Source organism: Loxodonta africana, chromosome 8, assembly GCF_030014295.1.
Source record: "Loxodonta africana isolate mLoxAfr1 chromosome 8, mLoxAfr1.hap2, whole genome shotgun sequence".
NCBI lineage: Eukaryota > Metazoa > Chordata > Mammalia > Proboscidea > Elephantidae > Loxodonta > Loxodonta africana.
In genome coordinates this window covers 113,023,801-113,049,072 of record NC_087349.1, presented here as the reverse complement: position 1 = coordinate 113,049,072, position 25,272 = coordinate 113,023,801, and the positions used below count along the sequence as shown (strand labels likewise).

General features: G+C 37.3%; 2 protein-coding genes across 2 annotated transcripts in view; one reads left to right on the top strand and one right to left on the bottom strand.

Moving 5' to 3' along the window:
• Positions 1-18,897, bottom strand: part of ZPBP (zona pellucida binding protein) — a 202,016-nt gene extending 183,119 nt beyond the window's left edge. The window contains exons 1-3 of the mRNA XM_003407109.4: positions 18,756-18,897; positions 14,732-14,812; positions 2,374-2,499 (exon numbers count right to left, since the gene is read on the bottom strand). Coding sequence (XP_003407157.1) covers positions 2,374-2,499; positions 14,732-14,812; positions 18,756-18,882 — 334 coding nt within the window. The 5' untranslated portion in view covers positions 18,883-18,897. The remainder of the gene's footprint in view (positions 1-2,373; positions 2,500-14,731; positions 14,813-18,755) is intronic.
• Positions 18,898-20,685: 1,788 nt separating this feature from the next.
• The window catches only part of SPMIP7 (sperm microtubule inner protein 7), a 107,375-nt gene continuing 102,788 nt past the window's right edge, over positions 20,686-25,272 (top strand). Inside the window, exon 1 of the mRNA XM_003407113.3 lies at positions 20,686-22,164. Within this exon, the coding sequence (XP_003407161.2) occupies positions 21,612-22,164 (553 nt within the window). The 5' untranslated portion in view covers positions 20,686-21,611. The remainder of the gene's footprint in view (positions 22,165-25,272) is intronic.

Genomic DNA, 25,272 nt, shown 5'->3' with positions numbered 1-25,272 from the left:
GACAATGTTCTGCTGCTATTCATACGGTTTTCAGTGGCTAATGCTTTTCAGAAGTAGGCTGCCGGGTCCTTCCTCCTAGTCTGTCTTAGTCTGGAAGCTCAGGTGAAACCTGTCCTCCATGGGTGACCCTGCTGAATACCGGTGGCACAGCTTCCAGCATCACAGCAACAAACAAGCCCCCACAGGACAACAAGCTGTCAGACACATGGGGGGGATATATATATATACAGATATATATACACACACACACATATACATATATACATGTTTGATGTGTACATATATATATACACATACATATATATACACGTGTGTATTTTTTTTATTATATATATATACTTGTGTATGTGTAATCGAATACTACCTTTGAAAATATAAGACTTGACATGGCATCTTAGAGAAGAAGAGGCTTCAGAAATCTATTTCTGAATTAAAGGGGTATCATAATACAAGAGAAAAATACAATATTTAAATTTTTCTATTTTTCAACTTAGACATTTCAACAGCAAATGGAATACATATTTAATATACGTCTGTATTACATTTATGTGCTACTACCACAGAGTGGGGCGCTATAAGTCGGAATCAACTCGACGGCACTGGGTCTGGGTGGTTGAGACCACAGAGCAATAAAAATAATGTTTGATTATAATTCCAGTATTGGATGTTTTTACACCTTGACCACTTCACTCATTAATATTAGCTTCCAAATCTCTTAGGCATTTCTGGTACTGACCCCCACTGATTTCATGGATATGTGGCACAGTGGTTCCTACTGTATCATTGTAGTGAGGCAGAGGTTATGTCTGATCTTTGGATCTCCTACAAAACCTTGCACAATGATATCCACCAATTACCAAACCAAAAACCAAACCCATTGCTGTCAAGTAGATTCTGACTCACAGCAACCCTACAGGACAAAGTAGAATTGCCCACAGGGTTTCCAAGGAGCAGCTGGTGATTTGAACTGCCGACCTTTTGGTTAGTAGCTGAGCTCTTAACCACCGTGCCACCAGGGCTCAGACACTTACTAAACATGCAAATCATTCATTTTAAGGAACCACCATTTTGACGTAAAGTGCAGAATAACTCAGTAAAGTTTCAGCTATTTTGTAATAAACAGAAACATAAAAATTTATAATGGAGATCCTTCAATTATATAAAAATATGAATTAAAACACAATACAAAATAAATATTTCCTATGAATTTTTTTGGCATGTCTTTGAATAAATACGCTGGTTTTCTTCACTCAAGGTAATAAAATAAACCTGTAGGTTTTTATCCGCAGGCACTATTTCAAAGTACCAAAATGGTTGAAAACAAACAAACAAAAAAACCTGGTAAATAGCACAGTAAAGAAAACATTCCTCAGAATATACAAAAACAATAAGGTGTTTCATTCAACATATCTTTAGGAAGAAAATTCATCAATCTTGATTTTTAGTGAGGCTGAAAGAAAAACAGCTGGGCTAATTTGTATTTTTCAAAGTACACTGTAAAAATAAATCTGCTTTTAGCAAATGAAAAATTATAGTAAAAGTAAAATATGCATTTCAGAATAACAATAGAAAAGTTTAATCAAACCAGCCATACCAACAGTAATCTCTATGGGGAAAAGTAGCTTTGTAAGAATAAGATCTTGTTTTCTCAAAAACCTAAAACCTGTAAAGCTACCACTCAGGTGTGTCTCAAATTCATTTTGTTCATGTGGATAAACCCGAGTGCAATGTTTATTTGTAACCAAATGACTAACAATATATTAACAGACAACCACTGTCAATCCACGCAGTATATTTAAAAGCATTCTTTAATACTAAAATATCTATGTTAAATTTAGCTATTTGTTTCAAATTGAATAATAATTCTTAAATTGAATTACAAATATAATCCATATTATCTGGTCAGAATTTTAGACAGAAAAAATGTAAATCAAAATATATAATAACAATAACAATAAAGTCTCCAACTGTCCCTACGTGTGGCTCTATAAAACCATACTTACAAATCTACAGCTCAAGTGCTCATTTGTATATTTTAGAAAATCCAGATTCCCTTTGTTTCTTCATACATACTTTGCTAGCAAAAGTCTAACCAAAACGATGTTCTGAACTTTAAACAAAAGAACTATTTGAAATAGAGATGCATAACAAACTCTCCAAACAGCTCATTCTTGTACATTGTCTCTATTTATTTCAAATTAAAATATGGGGAAAAAATAATACCAGCTACATTGTTATATTCTAACTCCAACAGCAAACTGCAGAAAAAAATAGAGGGAATGGACAAGTGTTAATGAAATAAAAACCTTCTTTTTGTTCTGAATACATTTTAGACACATCAATTTAATTAAGACAACTGAAACAAAATCCTACCTGAAACAATTTTACCTCTTGGCCCGTGCCATTGGTATGATGGGTCTATCAGTTCCTCATTTCGCAGTTGTTGGGTTGCACATAACACATGTGGACTTCTTTGATGGAGCATGACATATACTCTTACTGAAAATACAACATTAAAATGTTCCAATAATATTTTATGCTCATTCTTTCTATAATGCCACATATTTTTGTAGTTTGGGTTACATGTTTTTATAGGTTTTCTTTGGATTACTGCTCCTATTGAACTGAATTTCACTGCCTTCTATGTAAGTAACACTAAAAAGATGTATACGTGGATTGCGTATGTGTGTCCTCAACTTGAACATAATGTTTCTCTTTGTTTTTTTTTATTCAGAGCTCACTAACCAAGCTTATTTTCAGAATACTACTTTAATTACAAAGTATTAAGATAATTCTACATAGGTTTAATCTACTCTGTTTTGCAAAGCCAAATCTGAATACTGATAAGATAAACGTATTCAGCTTAAAAAAATATTACAATATTCTCAGTGGTGCAGCACAATTTTCTGGATAAAAATTACAAAGTGATTAAAAGTCAATAAATGTGTACTAAGGCTGATTTTCAACAGTAGTCCCCGTGGATGCCTGAAACCACAGATAGCACCAAACCTTATATATATTATGATTTGTCCTATATATACATACCTATGATACAATTTAATTTATATATTAGGTGCAGGAAGTGATTAGCAATAATAACTAGTAAAATAGAAAAATAATACTATACTGTAATAAAAGTTACGTGAATGACGGAGGTGGGACAGCCTGAGACTTCATCATGCTATGTACTCATTTAACATTTTCAAACCGAGGGCGACCATGGCTAACTAAAACTGTGGAAAGGAAAACCAGGGATAAGGAGGGAGGAGGGGCTTCTGTGTTAAGCATTTTGTTCCATTTTGCTTTAAAATTTAAAGAATCCTGATAAGTAGACAAGCAAAAACTATATTCTCAAGAGAATATAAAATGAACACAGTGAAGATTCAATTAATACTCTTTTGAGTTTAGTCATAAGTAAGCTTTTAGAAAAAGGTTCCAACAAATGTTCAGAAATAGAATGCCAACTTTTCACTGATTCACCATATTTGAAGATTATTGCGATCAGGTAAAATAAAAAATATTTTTGAGAATCAAAATAAACTTTGAAGAAGTGCTTCTAAAGTTTCACCATAAAGTATGATACTTTTCAGTGGATATCCATCCTAAGGTTAAGAGAGTTCCCTCTACTCTTGGTTGACTTATTTTTTATCATAAATTAGTATTAAAATTTAACAAATGCTTTTACTAAATCTATTGAGTTTTTTTCTTCTTGAATATTTTAATAAAATGATTGACATTAACAGATTGCCTTCCTAGAATAAATCTAATTGGTCATGCTTTTTTACCTAAACACTTTTGGATTCAATTCGCAAATATTTTTCTCTGGATATTTGCATCTGTGTTCCCAAATTTAACTTACGTATAATTTTTTTTCTTGTATTATCCTTTATCCTTTTCCAATTTCAGTATTAAAGCTGTTATTTATTATTATTAATGTAGGCATCTAAGATTATAATGGCCTCCTAAAATAAAATGTGCAAATGTTCTTCTACAAATTTTCTCTGAAAGGTCATACATAGGATTTTTGTTTCTTTTTCCCTTGGAAAATATATAACCTAGTGGGTGGAGTAGGAAAACAAATTTGTGACTACTAAGAACTGATTACTAGTCTACTCAGTGATTTAATAAAGTCTTTTAGAAATTTATATTTTACTACAGAATTATCCATTTCAAATGTTCAGAATATTAACTTACAGTTTTTAAAATTTCACCATATCTTCAGTTATTCATAATGTTTATTTGTACTTTAGTTATTTTCTCATGATAAATTTTGCCAAAAGCCTATTAATTGTTGCAAAGATAGCTTTTGTTCTATTGAACCTCTTTATTTTGTTCTTTTTTTAATTAATTTCTGCTCTTCTTTTTCCTATTTCTTTCCTAGTTTTTTTCAGTTTACAAGTCTCTTAGTCTCCCTACCTTCTTTTAAAAATACTTACTCCAACAATTTCCACTCCTTAGAATGACTTACAGGCCATCCTTTCTATGATCTCTCTTTTACATATATCTTAAAAAAATCAAACCCATTGTCACAAAGTAGGTTCCAATTCACTGCAACCCTATAGGACAGAGTAGAATTGACCCATAGTTTTTCCAAGGCTGTACATCTTTACAAAAGCAGGCTGCCGTATCTTTCTGCTACAGAACAGCTTGTGGGATCAAATTCCCAACCTTCTGGTTAGCAGCTGAGCACTTAACCACTGCACGACTAGGGCTCCTTTCATAAACATATCTTACTATACCTCTTTTCACATGCTTTGCCCTTATCATGTCAAACTACTTATATAATTCCCTAAAGCAGCAAATTGCACCACTCCTTTGTGATTTTACTCATGTAAGTACCTAAATGCCTCCTCATATTTGGAGTCTCAACTCCAACATACCCTTTTTTCTCTGGATTTTTTGACAGTGCAAGAGGCCCCAGCCAGTACTATCCCCTCTTCTCATGCCCATTAAACTTTGTAGACATTTCAGTCACAGCAAAAGTAAGCAAATCCAGCCAGATTTCCCAAAGGAAGATCAATATATCAAAATAAATAATATTCTTCTATATCAGAAATAATTATAATAAAAAACAAGATAACATTTTTGGGAACAATTAACAGGTATTAATCTATAATCAAACAAAATATGAGGAACATTTTTAGCCTGTATCAAAAAATTAGGCTACACTGCCATAATAATGAAAGGGTAGAATTATTATTTAACAGATACTAATTTTTTTTTAATTTACACCCATATTTATGGTATATAGTCAACACAGTTGCAAGTAGAATCCCAACACAATTTTTTAAGATACTCGTAAATACTTACTCTAAAATGTATTTGAAAGACTAAAGGTTCATAAATAGCTAAGGCAATTCAATAAAAGAAAAGCAAAGAGAAGAGATGTTATTAAAATATATTACAAAGTTACATTAATAAAGTGGACTTTGTTGTCAGGTGCTGTCGAGTCAGTTCCGACTCATAGCAACCCTATGCACAACAGAACGAAACACTGCCCAGTCCTATACCATCCTTACAACTGTTGTTATGCTTGAGCTCATTGTTGCAGCCACTGGGTCAATCCACCACATTCAGGGCCTTCCTCTTTTCCACTGATCCTGTACTTTGCCAAGAGTGACGTCCTTCTCCAGGGAATGATCCCTCCTGACAACATATCCAAAGTGTGTAAGACACAGTCTCGCCATCTGTTCGTTCCTTTGGCAGTCCATGGTATATTCAGTATTCTTCCCCAACACCACAATTCAAAGGCGTCAATTCTTCTTCGGTCTTCCTTATTCATTGTCCAGCTTTCACATGCATACGAGGCTACTGAAAATACCATGTCTTGCGTCAGGCACACCTTAGTTTTCAAGGTGACATCTTTGCTTTTCCGCACCTTAAAGAGGTGTTTTGCAGCAGATTTACCCAATGCAATGCGTTGTCTGATTTCTTGACTGCTACTTCCATGGCTGTTGATCGTGGATCCAAGTAAAATGAAATCCTTGACAGCTTCAATCTTTTCTCCGTTTATCATGATGCTGCTCACTGGTCCAGTTGTGAGGACTTCTGTTTTCTTTATGTTGAGGTGCAATCCATACTGAAGGCTGTGATCTTTAATCTTCATTAGTAAGTTCTTCAAGTCCTTTTTGCTTTCAGCAAGCAAGGTTGTATCATCTGCATAACACAGGTTGTTAATGAGTCTTCCTCCAATCCTGATGCCCTGTTCTTCTTCATATAGAGTGGACTAGTACAGACAAAAAGCAATAAATGGAAAAGAACAGTGGGTCTAGAAAAATTCAAACAAGTATAAAAAACTGCTATATGATAGAAATACCACCCTGAATCACTGGAGAAAATGTAGGTTATTAATAAATAATGTTAGAAAAAATATACCACTCTACACACAAAAAAGTTAGATGAATATCTCAAAGCAAAATAAAAAATAAATTCCAGGTGGACTGAAAACATGAAGGTAAAATCATATCAATTTTAAAGAAAATGTAAAATACCTGTATGACTTTGAGATATAAATAACATATTTCTCTTTGGGATATAAAAGGATGTTTCTCAATGCAAAAAACACATACATATAAAGAAAAATACTGAACTCAACTTCTTAAATATTAGCAATTTCTGTTTAGGCCTATATATCACAGATTTAACAGATATGACAGCTAGGAGATGATACTTGCAAACAACATAATAAAGGCTTAATAACTGAAATATATAAGTAATATTCAAGGTACTCCTTAGCAAACCACAAGAAAAAGTCAAGCAAAGGTAACAATGCCAGGTTAGCAAAAATCAAAAAGTTGGATAATATTTAGTGTTGGTGAGGATGTCAGAACAGGTACAGATGAGACATACAAAATGGTATTAATTACACACACCAAAAAAAAAAAAAATAGACTGACTTGGAAGTGCGACAAAGATGTAAATGAATATTTATTGAATAAATGCAAACACAAGTGAATGAAAGCTGAAGGCCAGCTGAACAGAAAATACTAAGTAAAAGGTTAAAACAAAGATCACAGAATAGAAAAGGACATAGAGAAACAATGAGATCTTACATTTCAGAAAGAACTGAAGAAATTTGAGGCAAGAAAAATCAGTCAGCATTCTGTGGAGCTACAACTAGTAAAATATCATATAAGAATCTACTATGTGATGTAAGAACTGACTGTTGAATTGAAAAACAAAAATCCATTTTTAAGATCAAGTTTAATCTTGTACAGCAAAATAAAAAAAGAAGGAAATGAGTTAAGATCAGCAGTTCAGATGGCAAGCTGCCAGCTCACAGGCTGTAGAAGCTGACAAATCCCAATATCATCAGGCAATGTGATAGGCTGCTGCTTCAAGTTTGAACCGAAGGTCAGATGATGACAAGCCAGATGCACGATCCAGAGCGAGCAAAGGCCAGCAAGCTTCACCGAAATTTCCATATATATTGGATGCAGGCCACACCCCCAAGGAAACTCTCCTTACAACTGACTGGCTGATCACATCAGATCACATCATGGAGCTGATTACATTATATCACAAAGTGGAGAATAACTACATCATTACATAATTGTCAAATTATATTATTACATAACTGCCAAACTACATCACTATATAACTGCCAAACCACTGGGAATCATGGCCCAGCCAACTTGACACATAACCTTAACTTTCACAAAAACCAACAGTTTGCAATCACAGTGAAAACCAGCACTCCAGCAGCCAACAGAGAGGTCAGATGGAATAGAGCTAACTCAAAGCAAAAGGATGGGAAAAGATGTACCATGCAACAGTAGCCAAAAGAGAGCTGAGCTATATCAGACAAAATAGACTTTAAGACAAAAATTGTTACTACAAATACAAAGAATTATAGATTAACAAAGGGCCATTCCATCAAGAAGATATAACAATTATAAATATATATGCATCTAACAACAGAGCTCCTAAATACATGGAACACAAACTGACAGATCTGAAGAAAAAACTGACAATTCAAAAATAATCATTGAAGACTCCAACATGCCATTTTCAACAAAGTATAAAACTAGATAGACAATAAGCATGAAATCAGGAGACATGAACAACACTATAAACCAACTAGACCTAATAAACATTTATAGACCACTCCACTCAGTGAGTGAAATATATATTCTTCTCAAATGCATATGGAATATTCTCTAGGATACACAACGTGTTAATACCATAAAACAAACATCAATAAATTTCAAAATACTGAAATCTCATAAAATACGTTATTACAACACAATCGAATGAAATTAGAAATAAATAACAGAAGGAAAATTGGGAAATTCAAAAATATGTGAAAGTTAACTAACAAGTGGACCAAGTATAAATCATTAGGGGAATTAAAATATACTTTGAGAAGCATGAAACAAAAATACAGTGTGCCAGAACTGATGAAATGTCGTGAAAGCAGTGCTCAGAGGAAAATTTATAGCTGTAAATACCTATACTAAAAGAAGAAGAAAAATCTAAAATCAATAACCTTCCACCTTAGGAGAGTCAAGAATAGAAGGAGGAAATGGAATGTGTGGCTAACTGCCTCCATGAACAACTGCCTCCTCTGCCATGAGACCAGAAGAACTGGGTGATGCTTGGCTACCACCACTGAACATTATTATCAAAGATTCTACAGCAGAAATCTAATCAAAAGAGGGAAAACGAAGAACAGAATTTAAAACTCTCATGGAATTCAGACTTTCCAGAGTCATTGTGGGTGGATGAACCCCTGAAACTATTGCCCTGAGATAATCTTTAAACCTTAAACCAAAAATACTCCTGAAGTCTTCTTAAAATCAAATGATAGTTTAGCTTAACTAGTAAAGAGTGTTTTCCTTAGAGTATTGTGCTCTTTTAAGATGTATCTATATAGATCAAATTGACAACAGCAACTCAAAAAATTAGACAGGAAACTTAGGGGGCAGTGAGCTTATGTTAATGGGGAAGGAACAACTCAAAAAGAGAGTAAGAATGGTTGTACAACTCAAAGAATGTTATCAGTGTCACTGATTTGTACATGCAGAAATTGTTGAATTAGAGTAAGTTTGGCTGTATATTTTCAACAACAAAAAACAAATAAATTGTAATATAATAATAATAATAATAACCTTCCATTTATGAGATTATAAAAAGATAGCAAACTAAACCCAAAGAAAGCATAAGGAAATAAAAATTAGAGTGGAAATAGAGAATACAAAAGTAATAAAGAGAATCAACAAAATCAAAAGTGAGTTCTCTGAAAAAATCAACAAAATTGACAAAACTTTAACCAGACTGACCAATAAAAAATACAGAAGATTCAAATTACTAAAACCAGGAAGGAAAGATTTATTGATTTATTGAAATTTAAAAGGGTTTTAACTTGTATGCCGATAAACTAGATACTGTAGATGAGATGAACAAATTCCTATAAAGACACAAACCACCAAAACTGACTCAAAAAGAAATAGAAAATCTTAATATGTCTAAAACAAGATAATGAATTAATTTGAAAAAATAAAAAAACTTCCCACAAGGAAAAGCCCATAACCAGAGGGCTTCTCTGACAAATTTTACCAAATATTTAAAGAATTAACAATCATTCACAAACTCTTCCAAAAAACAGAAGAGGAGCGAACATTTCCCAACTCATTCTATCATAGCAGTAATACCCTGAAACCAAAATCAGACAAAGACATCATAAGAAAATTACATACCAATAGCTCTTATGAATACAGATGGGTAATTTCTAAAAATATAAGAGAACCAAATCAAACAACTTATAAAAAGGATTTTACATCATAACCAAGTAAGAGTTATGCTAAAAATTCAAATTTGGTTCAACATATAAAAATCAGTAAGTGTAATATATCTATAAAGAAAAAAACCTGTATGATCATCTCAATAGACACACAGAAAAGATCTGACAAAAATCCAACACCGTTTTCATAATAAAAACACTCAACAAACTAGAGTAGAAGGGAACTTCCTCAATTTAATAAATGGAATCTACAAAAAAACTCACAGCTAACATCATCTTTAACGGTGAAAGACTCAACACTTTCCCTCTAAGATTAAGAAGAATACAAGGATGTCTACTTGGCACGTCTATACTACAAAGTACTGGATGTTTTAGCCAGAGCAATTAGGCAAGAAAAAATAAAGATCATTCAAATTGGAAAGGAGGAAATAAAACTATCTCTATATGCAGATCACATGATCCTGTATATAGAAAATACTAAGGAATCTGCAAAAAGAAAAAAAAAACTAAAGCTAGTAACTAGCAAGTTTGCAGGATACAATGTCAATATATAAAAATCTACTATATTTCTACATAATTGCAATGAACACTCTGCACAGTGACCCTATAGGACACAGTAGAACCTTCCCATAGGATTTCCAAGAAGCAGCTGGTGTATTCCAACCGCAGAACTTTTGGTTACCAGCTGAGCTCTTAACCACTATGCCACCAGGGCTCCAACGAAATAAAGAAGACTATTCATTTATAATAGTATCAAAAAGAATAAAATACTTAGGAATATATTTAACAAAGTAAATGCAAGACTTTCACACTGAAAACTACAAATGCCATTGATGGAAACTGAAGACCTAAATAAACAGACATCCATGTTCACGGAAAGCTTAATATTGTTAAAAATGGCAATACTCCTCCAATTCATCCTCAGATTCAACACATTCCCTATCAAACCTCCAGTTGCCATTTTTGCACAATTTGAAAAGTTTTCTCTAATTCATTTAGAATCACAAGGGATCTAAATAGCCAAAATAATCTTGAAAAAAAACAAGATTGTAGGACTCAGACTTCCCATTTTTAAAACCTACTACAAAGCAAGAGTAATCAAAAGAGTATGGTACTGGTATAAGGACAGATATACAGATGGATAGATCTATAGATCTACATATCTAGATCTAGATAGAAGGATAGATCAATAGATAGAATTGAGAGCCAGAAATAAATTCATGTATCTATGGTCAACTGATTTTCAACAAGGGTGCCAAGTTCATTTCAACGGGGGAAGAACAAACTCCTCAACAAATGGTGCTGTGACAACTGGATACCCACATGCAAAAGAATGAAGTTCTACTCCTGCCTCACACCATACACAAAAATTAACTCAAAATTAATCAAAGACATAAATACAAGAGCTAAAACTATAAAACTCTTAGAATATAGGTATAAATATTTGTAACTACTGATTAAACAATGGTCATTAGGGAAATGCAAATCAAAACCACACTGATGATGGAACAGGACAGCAGTAGGATGCAGATCTTAAATTCTCATAAAAGATCAGGCTTAATAGTCTGACTGAAACTGGAGGGACCCTGACGGTCATGGTCCCTGGACCCTTTGATAGCCCAAGGTTGGAACCATTCCCGAAACCAACTCTACAGACAGGGATTGGCCTAGACTCTAGATAATGATGCTGGTGAGGAGAGAACTTTGTGGCTCATGTAGACACATGAGACTATGTGAGCAACTCCTGGCTGGTGGCAAGATGAGAAGATGGGGACAAGAGCTGGTTGAATGGACACAGGGAATACAGGGTGGAGAGGAGGAATGTGCTGTCTCATCAAGGGGAGAGCAGCTGGGAGTGCATGTCAGTGTGTATGGCTTTTTTGTATCAGAGACTGATTTGATTTGTAAACTTTTACCTAAAGCACAGTAAATTAAAACGCACACACACACACGCACACACACATTGAGATTAACATTTTACACCCAGTGGTTAAAAGCTCAGCTGCTCAACAAAAGGTCAGCAGTTTGAATCCACCAGCCACTCCTTGGAAACCCTATGGGGCAGCTCTGTCATATAGGATCGCTATGAGTCGGAATCAACTAGATGGCAATGGATTTGGTTTTTTTGGTTTTATGAAGGAGTCCTGGTGGCCAATGGTTAAGTGCTTGGCTGCTAACCAAAATGCAACCAATTCGAACCCACCAGCAGCTCCACCAGAAAAGTCTTGGCGGTCTACTCCCATAAAGATTATAGCCTGGGAAGGCCAATGGAGCAGTTCTACTCTGTCATATAGGGTTGACTCAATGACACCCAGCAACAACAACAGGATGGCTATAATGAAAAAGACAGTCAATAGCAAGTATTGGCAAAGATGTGAAGAAAGTGGAACTCTTGTACATTGCTGGTGGCAAAGTAAAATAGTGTGGCCACTTTGGAACATACTTTGGCAGTTTCTCAAAAAGTTAAACATAGAGTTACTATATAATTTAGCAATCTACTAGATACACCCAAGAAAACTGAAAGCATATGCTCCCACAGAAACCTGTACACAATGTTCCACAAAAGTTCTTTGCAGCATTATTCAAAACAGCCAAAAAGTGGAAGAAACCTTAAAGGATAAACAAATGTGGCTGGGTCCATACAATGTAATAATATTCAGCCATAAAAAGGAATGACGTGCTGATACCTACAACATGGATGAATCTTGAAGACATCATTGTAAGTAATAGAAACCAGAGACAAAAGGTTACATATTATATCATGACATTTATATGAAATGTCTAAAACAGACAAAAAATGGACTAAAACCCTTTCAAGACCCAATTATTTTCTCCTTTGAAGTTTTTGATGATACTATATGTTTTCACTAATGAAGGACCAATTCAGAATTTTTGTTATGATTTATGGATTTTGATACCCATTATCTGGCATCAAGTATGTCCCCGCATACAGTGGATAATGATGTAAATCCTGCCGATGACTCAATGATAAAATCAGGGCTTTTTAGTTTTTTAATTTTATTTCTTGAAAATTTGCAAAGCATGAGGTAAAACATGAAGACACCTGGGAATGACTACACACACATTTTAGTCTAGTCTCCTCCTTCTTAGTGCTTTTATTGTTTCTCACGAAGCTTTTCAAAACGTGGTCCAATGCATTCTTCCTTACTGCAAAAGCAGTACCTACAGCCCAAATAAAGCCAAGGGATTTTTTTTTTTTTTTAAACTCAGGAGAATTACCACTACAATGCATTTGTCATTACTGAAAAAGCAGTACTTACAGTCCAAATAAATAAAACTAAAGTACAGGGTCAGCGGAAAAGAGGAAGACCCTCAACAAGGTAGACTGACACAGTGGCTGCAACAATGAGCACAAGCATCTAACGATTTTAAGGATGGTGCAGGACCGAGCAGTGTTTTGTTCTGTCGTGCATAGGGTCGCTGTGAGTTGGAACCAACTCAACAGCACCTAACAACAACAAAGGAATTTGAATCTCAGGAAAATTACCACTATTATTTATTCTTCATTATAACAAAATCAGTACTAACAGCTAAGAAGCAGAAACAGCTGCCCGGGAATACCGCAGGACTACTCACAGCAGTGCATTCTACCTGCCACAAGTAGAAGTAATGATTGGGCCCTAGTTTGAATGCAGAGTAAGAATAAGTTATAGGAGTTCCAATCTCTTAAAAAGTACCACTGCAATGCATTATTCCTTATTGGAAAGGTATCATTTACTGCTCAGAAGCTAGAAAAGAAGGGAGCCAGTAACACCTGTAAATAATGAATAGTGTAAAGGAGAAAATGGCCACTATCACTGAATGAAGGCTGCCAATAGCTTATGCTCATAATTACATTCCCGAAAGAACACAGTAACTAGGAAATATGGTGTGGAGGCTTACCTCACAGGAATAAAGGCAAACCTGTCAAAAGTTTAGAAAATTCACACATCTAAGAGGCATCATCTAAGACAGTGCTCAATCTACACAAAAATGAGGCTTCCACTAAGGACTTCTGAGTTTCACACATTTCAAAAGGCTCTCACCTTGAGGCTAAATGCGTTAAAATCGGGCTACCTCCTTTCCAAAGAACTCCAGAGGCATAAAAAGTGGGTGGGATACAGTATGTCCCACAGGTCTTCAAAGAGTTAGTGGTTGCCAGGAGCTGAAAAGGACAGGGCAATGGGGAGTTTGTGCTTAATGGACATGGGGTGTCTTCACTGAAAATGTTCTGGAATTAGACGGTAGACAAGGCTACAATGAGTCTCTGGGTGGTGCAAACAGTTAATGCTCATGGCTGCTAACTGCAAAGTTGGCGGGTCAAGTCTATGCAGAGGTGGCTCAGAAGAGAGGCCAGATGATCTACTTCCAAAAAATCACCCCCTGAAAACTTCCTGGAGCACAGTTCTACCGTGACACAAATGGGGTCGCCATGAGTTGAAATCGACTTGATAACAATTATTCTTAATTAACGCACAACTTTGTGAACATACTCATTGCTGAGTTGCACACTTTAAGAGGAGATATTTTATGGCATGTGTATTATAAAAAAAATAAGTAAAAGGTAAAGAGTGGTTGCTATGGCTCATGTAACCACTACAAAACCTTCAGTAATTCTTAAATCTTCAAAATATGTAGATCTTATTGAAATAAGTTTACTGTGTATGAACTGCATACACTTAATATTACTATAGTTATCATACAGTAACAAGAAAAAATATCATAAGCTACGTTAACCAGATAAATTTTTAGAAATAACTTAGCAGTTAAAATAGCTTAGCAGTTACACCAAACAGAGTTAGGCCAAGACGAATCTAACTATAAAGAAACAATTTTAATCCATTCCTACAGAATGAAAAAGGTCTTCCTGTAGAATAAAAAGACAGAGATAGCTAGAGAAAATTTAGCTTTGTGGGTAAAACTAGTAAAATTTAATTAAATGAACGGTAATTACTCTCTTAAAATTCCAGAAAATTTACTTATAAATACCTGGAAAATTTGTTGATCCCACTATTTTCACCAAATCTTGGGACAAATGAAATCCTCTTGGTAATCGTATCAAATAGCCAACTGTCAAAAACAAACAGAAATGACCAAATATTTGTAGAAATTCCAAGAGATTGAAATAACTATTTGATCTTGGCTGAAGGGGAAGGCCATAAATCATTCTCCTGACATCTGATATCTCTGATCCAATTCCACTTCCCTTCATTTGTCCCAATGTAATAAATTCACCTACTGCTTCTCATATCCTCCCTACTTTATCTGACTTGTGGTTTTTTCTACATCCACATAGAACAGACCCTTTATTTTAAAAGTTCAAATTTCCCACCCTTCAATAACCAAATCACAAAGTCCTTCTCCATCAAATTTTCTGTTTGTCTCTTTCATTTATTACCTCTATATTACATCATGGAGCCCCGATGGCACAGTAGTTACGAGTTTGGCTGCTAACCATAAAAGGTTGGCAGTTCACATCACGAACAGCTCCTTGGAAACCCTATGGGACACTTCTACTCTGTCCTATAGGGTTGCTAAGGGTCGGAATCGACTCGATGGCAATGGGTTTGGTTTTGGGGACCTCTCTTATGATACCCATTCTACAATGCATTATAATTATCTATACATATATATCATTTTCCTTATTAGATCATAAACCTCATTTTATAGCAGGACCAGGGTTTATGTCAATTTATCAAGAATCACTACAAACATAATACCTTGCATAGGTTGTTGTTGTTAGGTGCCACTGAGTCTATTGCCACTCATAGTGACCCTATGAACAACAGAATGAAACTGCCCAATCCTGTGATAGCCTCTCAATAGTTACTACGTTTGCCCATGACTGCAGAGACTGTGTCAATCCATCTCATTGAGAATCTTCCTCTTTTTTGCTAACCATTTACCTTACCAAGCATGATGTCCATCTCCATATAAAAGGTATTAAATGCTGTTGTGTTGTTGTTAGGTGCCTTTGAGTCAATTTTGACTCATAGTGATCCCACACGACAGAGCAGAACAGCCCCAAAGGGCTTTCTAGGCTGTCATCTGTGTGAGCAGATCGCCAGGCCTTTCTCTGAGGAGCTGTTAGGTGGGTACGGACCACCAACTTTTCAGTCAGCAGTCAAGTGCTTAACCATTGCACCACCAGGGCTCTTTAAATGTTAAACAGTAATTGTTACAGTATATTGATACCCTTCAGTCATTACTGAGCAAACAAACATGATGGACATAACACTGTAGTGTGCATAGAACAAACTGGACGTGCAGTATAAAATATGCAATAAAGCACTATATTCCAATAACCTTTAATAGAGAGGTAGTAAAGTGTTCTGCAAGCGTGGGATTCAAAGTCAAAGTACTGAGTTTAAGTTCTAATTCTGGCACTTACTGATCTTGGGAAAGTCACTTGAAGCTCTAGTAGCTTAAGTTTCCCCATGGGTATAATGGGACTAATAATAATTGGAGCTTCAAGAGTTTTTGTAGGGACTGGATGAATATTGTACAAACTGTAAAATTCTATACAAACATCAGGTCTTTAATATTCAGAGGTCTCACAGGGTCACTATGAGTGGGAACCATGCCTGTTATAATCCCATTTGGGAATGGGTTATCTTTGTTATGTTAATGAGATAGGATTAGTGCAGGGTATGTCTTAAATCAGTCTCCTTTGAGATAAAAAAGAAATGAAACAAGCAAGCTAAAGAAGCAGAGATGAGGGAAGAGAGATGCTGCCAAGCAGCATGAAAATTGCCCAGGAGTAGAAGCTCAGAAGAGGTAAGAACTTTCCCCCAGAGTCTGCAGAGACAGAAAGCCTTCCCCTAGAGCTGGCACCCTAAATTCAGACTTCTAGCCTCCTAAACCATGGGAAAATAAATTTTTTCTTTTAAAGCCATCCACTTGTGGTATTTCTGTCATAGCAGCACTAGAAAACTAAGACAGAATTTAGTACGTCTGTCTGATCTTGACTCATAGGGTCGCTATGAGTCAGAATCGACTCAAGGGCAGTGGATTTTTCGTTTTGGTCTCATCTTGTGATTTTACTAAAAGACAGCCAAGTGTAATTTAAAAAACAAAACACACTCTTTAGTACCTGGGACAAGCTCATGAACCATATTCAAGAAGCATCCTGCTCCTACAGGGCAATTACAGGGGCATCACTGGCTGTTCTAGTACTTACAGTAGATGAATGGACTCTGGATCCTCGATACCTGGACTTTGGCACATCCTGTGATAGCTAATCATTTCACTTCTGTCCTTTCTCCACCCTGTGCCGTTCCTACATCCCAAAGCCCTTTTATACTTATGCTCTTGAAGTCTTCTTTTCTTATTCCCCATTATTTGAACAACTTTTAGCACTTTAAACAAATCTCTTCTGTGCTTTTTATTCATCAATTCTGGGAGATATTTTACTTTTAAAGAGTCTAATATCTGAACACCAAATGATGCAAACTTTCTAGTTAAACAATAGTTCAATTAAACTCTAACTTCTTCCTTTGCCGTGTGTTCATCAGTATCTTAAAGATATTTTGGAAATAAGATAAAGTATTTCGGTTCTCTGGGTACAAGTAAGGAAACAAACGGTGTTAAGCAACACGGTCAAAACTTAAAAATCCCAGCTTTTCCTGCAGTTTACAGCTACAACCAATAGATGGAGCTCCACTATCACTGATACGTCAAAGCAGCACAGTAACTAAACCTGTTGCTGTCCAGTGGATTCTGACTCACAGAGACTTACAGGACAGAGCAGAACTAACTGCCCCAGAGGGTTTCTAAGGAGCGGCTGGTGGATTTGAACTGCAGATCTTTTTGTTAGCAGCCGAGCTCTTAACCACTACACCACCAGGGCTCAAGCACCATAACTACTAATTTTAAAATATATTGAAATATTAGGCACAATATATCATTACATCAGCTATATGTAAGGAACCAACAAAGTTAACACACTGAAATGCAAAGATGGAAAACAGCCCATGAAATGAATTAGGGAGTTAACAGCCATTTCAACTTTAAAGCCTCAGATACAGATGCTTTAATGATCTCTCCTATTTATACACTAACATTCCCTGGCATTTGTTTCTCCATGTATACGTAGGGTTCCTTTCTTTGCCTTCACTAAAAAAATAAACCTCTTGTTAGATATTAGTGAGTACAGTCACATGACAAAGGAAAAAAGTTCTCTGCAGCAGTGGTTTCCAAAGTGTGGTCCCAGGCCTGCAGCATCAACGTCTCCTGGGATTTGTAAGAAATGTAAATTCTCTGACGAACTCCAGACCCACAGAGTATGAAATTCTGGGAGTGAGGCCATCAAGGTTTTAAGAAGCCCACCGAGTGACTGTGATGCCAGCTCAAGTTTGAGAACCATTTCTCTAGTCTAGAAGATCTTTGGGATGAGTATACTTTTGTGGTTCCACACAGAAAAGGTTTGGTTAAGTGTGATCACGTGTATATGCGAAGTCTTAAGGAAGTGTTTACAAGTGCAGACACGGGGTCGAGGGCACCTGCGGCCCCAATGAGCATCAAAAAAAAAAAAACAAACCGGTTGCCATCGAGCGGATTCCGACTCAGAGCGACCCTATAGGACGGAGTAGAACCGCTCCATAGGGTTTCCAGCGAGAGGCTGGTGGATTGTAACTACTGACCTTTTGGTTAGCAGCCAAACTATTAACCACTAAGCCACCCGGGGTTTCCAAATGAGCACAGACGCATCGAATGTTTCAGGTTGTTCTTTAAGACCCCACACGTGCTGCACAAAGCTGGAGGAAATGGGAGGGAAGGCATTAGTTTTTTCTTTTTGGGGGGTGAAGGGGGATGAGTGGTGGTGATAAAATATATGTATATATGATATTTAAATGCTATCAAGAAAACCCATCCTATAATTTGAACAGGAAAACGACTTGTTTCCAACTTGCAGCTCCCAGGTTGCCCCGCGCCTGCAGCGACGTCTTCGCACCGCGGACAATACCGGACTCCGGAAGCCAACCCAGGCGACCCCTGAGAGCCGCCGCCTCACCTGACGGGGGCGCACGCACAAGGAAGGCGGAGAGGACGAGGAGGACAGCGGGACCGGAGAGCCGAGAGCCCGCATCCCGAGCCCGCCTCCTGCCCCGCCGCACCCGGCCCCGGGCCGAGGCCTCCATTCACTCGTCGCCGCCTGCCGACCGTCGGCGCAGACGATCGTTACGCGACGCGCGCCCACCCGCCCTGGGCCGCACGCGCCGGCTGGAGTTGGCGGGCCACAGCGGGCCGGAAGGAGGGGCCGCCACTTCCGCTGTGGGCGGGCTCGGGTGGGTGGCCGCGGAGCCCGCGTGGTGGGGCTGGGGAGGCCCAGAGGTCTTCGCAGGCGGGTGGGTGTGGTCCAGGAGTCCGGAGGGCAATCGCTAAGAGGTAGTCAAGTGTCAGCTGTGCCTGACGTTGAACCTCAGAACTTCACAGCCACTCGGGGAACCTTGGAGAGGATACGCGACTTGCTGAAGATTGTGAAACTAGGAAAGGAATGGTGGGCCCCAAAGCCCGAGCTTTGTGCGTTCACGGGCAGAGCGAAAGCCCTTTTTATAAGCTAAGGCGGTAGACTTAGGAGTCGCGTATTCGTGGGCCAACTCTGAACAGCAGGTACTCCTTGTGGTAAGAATTGAGAACCTGTTTGCAGTGGTTAAGCGTTTGGCTGCTAAACCAAAAGGTTGGCACTTCGAATGCACCAGCTGCTCCTGGAAAACTGTATGGGGCAATTCTCCTCTGTCCTGTAGGGTTGCTAGGAGTCGGAATAGCCTGGACGGCAACGAGTACGGGTATAGCCCTTAGAGGGTCGCCTGGAACTGTTCCTGTTTCATTGATCCATGAAACTTAATTGCGAGATGAATGGAAGGCATACATATTAGGAGTGAAAGGTGAGGCTTGGTGGGAAAAACCCAGATGAAATTGACTTTGCAACACAGCCTGGAAGACAGTTTTTTATCTTCTAGGGTCAGGAAAAAAAAAAAAGTATAAAACCATGCATCAGCTCAAGAGGTCATTGTAGCCAGACCGTGTTTCAGAGAGCTTGAAAGAGAATCATGCCTCTACTGTGTTCTGCAACTAAAAGGGTTTATTTAATGGGAACAGAGCTACAAAAGAAATTTATGCAGTTGGTGCAAATACGAGGAAGAACAAAGTTCGAGCAACTAGAGACAGTGCCTAATAACAATGTGCAGATTCCTTGAGTTCACTGGATACATTTATGCATATGTTAATTGATAAACTGAGTACAGTTTATTCCACTGAGTAGATTGATCTCTCAAGAAGTTCTAGTCTATATAAAGTCCTGGGTTAAATTTAGACGGTCCAGCCATGTTTTCCTAAAGAGAGATGTAAATAATTTGCATCCAGCCAGCATTGTGGTCAATACCTTGTAGTTCTTTGAGCAAATCAAATAAAAATTCACTTTATTAAATTCCGGTCAGTCCCTGGTATTGTCCAGGTATGTTTCCTGATATGAGTTTAAAGCCCTCAGTGTTCTCATTAGGGACATCACAGTAGAGTTCAAGGGAATTACGGATAATTTAGGGCATATAAAATATGTACTTTGACTGTAATTACTTTCCTTAAAAATTAGATATATTCCATTTAACCATGTGACTGTTAGTTGCCTCTGAGTCAATTCTAAGTCATGACGACTCATTGTGTGCAGAATTGAACTGCTCCATAGGATTTTCAAGGCTGTAACCTCTCAGAAGCAGATCTCCCGGCCTGTCTTCTGAGGTGCCTCTGGGTGGGTTCGAATCACCAATCTTTCGGCTAGTAGCTAAGTGCTTAACCATTTGTGCCATCCAAGGACTCCTAATTTAACAGTAGTATAATAATAATAATAATTAAAAAAAGCACGTTCATTTCTGCAGCGAATTTAAATTTACATTTCTTTAAGCAGCTAGTGTTATAATTTATACATTGTATCTCTTTAAAGGAAACCCTGGTGGTGTAGTGGTTAAGTGCTACAGCTGCTAACCAAGAGGCTGGCAGTTCCAATCCGCCAGGTGCTCCTTGGGAACTCTATGGGGCAGTTCTGCTCTGTCTTATACACTCGCTATGAGTCGAAATCAACTCGACGGCAGGGGGGTTGGTTTTGGTTTATCTCTTTAAATAAATAATTTTATTCACATACATGCTTCTAAAAACATATTTTCACTGGATTGACTGCTGTATCTGTACTACTTACTGAATATCATTTTGCTCATAAAATATTAAAACCAAAAACCAAACCCATTGCCACAGAGGCAGCTCCAACTCATAGCAACCCCATGTGTTTCAGAGTAAAACTGTTCTCCCATTGGGTTTGCAATGGCCGTGATCTTTTGGAAGTAGCTTGCCAGGACTTTCTCCTGAGGCTGTTTCAAACTGCCAATCTTTTGGTAGGTAACAGAGCGCAAACCATTTGCGCCACCCAGAGACTCCCATAAAATATTAACCTATGACAAAATTTAAAAATAAATAATAAGTGAGCACCACTTTCCTGAGTGTTGAGGAGAAAGGTATCATGGAAATACTGCTACCAAGGTTTTTTCCTAAGAATTATATTATGATGTATGTAATAAATGGTTCAGTGTGTTACAGTTCTAGCTGTTGCCAAGCAACGAAAGACTCTTGGCCTTTTTTTCTTTTTCATTTCTATTCCTTTAATGCCTTATTCTTCCTTTCATGGAGAAAAAATGTTTTTCTGGAAAGGAAAGCCTACTCTGCAGTCATTTAGAAGCTTAATCAGTCACTTTATGCTTGATTAGCCCTAATCCTGGAAATTATTGGAAATATAAGATTTTATAGAGTTAAAGGGAAAAGTGTCATCAGAAGCTCTTAACTTAAAATCCTAAAAAGTTTATAAACATAAAAGGCCACAGATATGGATTCACAGTGTACACCTGGACAGATAAGTATCCCTAAAGGGTCCATCCTTTCAGCAACAAAGGGTGTTAATACCATGGACTATCCACACTACTGTGATCTCTTAAGAAAAATGAACATGCCTTTTGTGGCAGGAATTGAGGACAGACATGACTATGGTAGATTTGAAAAGAAATGCAATCCTACTTTTCTTAAGTTTCACCCTTATCCCCCTTCAGTCCTGCCAGACTATCACCTCCACTATCCTTATCCCCCACCGTATGGACCAAATTATCCGTTATTTCCACTTCGGGATGATGAGCCCTTAGGTGATCCTTGTTCACAGTTTTTGAGTCCTGGTGCTGATGCTGATTTAAAGCCTGGTGTTGGCAGGACCATACCAAACCTGGTGGATTTTAGTGATGTGAAACCTCAACAGCGAGTTCCCAGACCAGACTCAGGGTTTAATACGACGATAAAAAGACAAAAAATTCTATTAGAAGAACTACAACAGGACAAGAGGTGGAATTCCAGGGCAGTACCAGACATTTCCATCAGGGCAAAACTTGGAGGTAAATAAAGTGTCATGGACTTTATTTTCTTTAAACATTCATATGAGGGAAAGAAGTATGAATATAAGATTCAGCGTTCTAGCAGTTAATGTGAACATAAAGTTGTAAGGAACTGAAAAAGAGATTAGTATTTTAAATTATGGGCTTGCAAGGAAAATAGTAAGGATGGTAAGTATTTTATAAACCTTTTGCTAAAGCAATACTTGGTTACAAAATGTGCATTCATTAGTTTCAGTGTATTTATCAGATCATTTATTTTGAAAGTACGAATAACCTAGTTTTACCACAAAGGAATTTATGTATCACTTTGTTAATTGTGTATCTTGCATTTTTACCTATGTCTCTCCCTCCGAAAAAGAAATCTGCTAGTGGTTATGAAAGAGGTAGGTTGCAGGAGCTGAAAGAGAAAGTATATGAAAGTACATTTTTGAGTCTGGACCCCCTGGGTGGCGCAGATGGTTTGCACTGGCCTAGTAACTCGAAGATGGGCAGTTGGAAGCCACCCAGTGGCACCGTGGAACTCCACCCAGGACTTCCACCACCAAAAAAAAAAAAAAAGTGGCTAGAAAAAATAAGACTGAGCCTTGAATTCAAACTTACTGTCCCCAAGTTCATTGGTCATGTCATGGCCTCAGAAACTCGTTGCTGTTTATGGGGCTCCCATCAAGCTGTATGAGGCAGAAATTTCAGGACTGAGAAGATGCTTGCCAGTTTTCTGGCATTCATCTATCAGAAGTTGCAGCATCATTTTCCCTTCATATAGCACGCGTAAATAGTGCCAGGATTGGAAAAGGAGTTATCCAGTTTAATTCTCATGTAAAAATATTTTTGTTACACAGATCACTGACCTCATTGACTAGTGATAGGATACAAAGTAGGGAAATGGAAAGAGGCCTCCTAAAAGTAGACAGCAGAGGAAATCATCTATGTATGCCATCAACGCTGACAAAAACATTCCTGGAAATGTTATAGTTCGTGGTCTGGTGACTAAAATATTAATTGTGATTAAAATAACTAAAAATGAAAATATCTTCAAAAATATCCATTTCTCTTGAGATACATATATTTTGTCACCGCAGTATCAGAAAACCCAGATTAAGTGCATCAATTATCTTTAATCTCTTTGCTATGGGGTCTCGTATACCAGGAATTGTTCAGTTTTAAATCAAAATGTATGATGCAGCCTCGTCCCTTATAATCAGTGAGATGAAATAAAAATTCTTAGACTAAAGGATCCTTGTAACCTGCTGGCTGAATGGTATTGGAAAAGTTATTTAACACATTTGAACATGAATTTACATCTATAAAATGAAGGCCTGTGAATTAGATCATATCCTAATATTCTTTCCAATTCTAAACTTCTTTGATCCTGTGATCATAAGACTGCAATCAATGAAAAATATTTATGAATTGCAGTATGTGCTACATTTTACTTCAAGGCCATACTACAAGGCAACCCCCCCCCCAAAAAAAAAACAAACCCATTGCTGTTGAGTTGATTCCGACTCATAGCAACCCTATAGGGCAGAGTAGAACTGTCCCATAGAGTTTCCAAGGAGTCCCTGGTGGTTCGAACTGCCTACCTTTTTTTTTGGTTAGCAGCTGTAGCACTTAACCGCTATGCCACCAGGATTTCCAGAATACAAGGCAATACTTGCTTTATTTCCCAAATAATTTGTTCCTCGATTATACTCCTTAGGGGTAGGAACTATATTTTACCCACACTGACATGAATACAGCTCAGTCCTCAGAATGGGAGCGAGTGAAAGTTAAATCCCATCCTGTTTGAGCTGGAAAGTATTCTGGAAGTACAGGCAGTCCCTGGGTTACAAACGAGATCTGGTCCTAAGTGTGTCTTTCAGTTGAATTTGCGGGTAAGTTGGAACAGGTGCATACAGTTGTTATTTAGCCTTACTTTAGTGCAAGAAAAGGCTCAAAGACTTTTCAGTGATTTAGAAGCTACACATGCAGCAAGTGAGGGTTACTGTAATGAAGAAATTGTTGGGAATAGGGATTGGTTCAGTCACTTCAAACCCAAAACCAAACCCAGTCGTTTCAAAGTGAGGGCAAATTTAGATAACGTTGAAAGACAAGTACTATAATGTTATCCCAGTCTACAAATTGATAAGAAATTATTGTACCAGTCCATGAAATAAAGTTAGAATGTGATTTGAAGGTGGGTCAACATGGTAGATTAAGAAGCTACAGTAAGGCTTACTCCATCCCAACTACAACCACAAATGTATAGGAGATATATATGTATATACATATACACACACACTTATATGTATATAAAACCCAAACCCGTGGCCGTTGAGTCGATTCCAACTCATAGTGACCCTATAGGACAGAGAAGAACTGCCCCATAGAGTTTCCAAGGAGCGCCTGGTGGATTCAAACTGCTGGCCTTTTGGTTAACAGCCGTAGCACTTAACCACTATGTCACCAGTGTTTTCTTATATGTGTATATACACACAATATATAGAAGATATATGTATATACACTCACATATATATGTATATATATTTATATGTATATATATACACACAATATGTAGGAGATATATATACATATATATTTATATATATATGGAGTCCTGGTGGCACAGTGGTTAAGTGCATGTCTGCTAACCGAAAGATTGGCCATTCGAACCCATCAGCTGCTCTGTGGGAGAAAGATGTAGCAGCCTGCTTCCATAAAGATTTACAGCCTTGAAAACCCTACCCTGTCCTACAGGATCACCATAAATCAGCATCGACTTGAGTAGGATATGTAGAGATTGATCGCAAGGTTGAGTTTGAAAGGAAGGAAAACCCCCAGGTGCCAGGATGAAAAAAAAAAAAATTCCAACCAGAGGATAAGCCAGAACAAATCATAGCTACCCCACAAAAAAAAAAAAATCAGAAGCAGATACAAATCTTGGATGGAAATCACAAGATTACAGATGTGCAGCTGGCCTAGACAGTAATCAGTCCAAATGGGAACAGAAAGACGGTTAGTTGCAGGAGTGATGTCTCTGAGAATAAAATAAAACGAATAGCTAACTTGATGAGTTATGAACATCCTCTAAGGGGATTTATGTTTCTGATGACGACTAGAGAATAAATT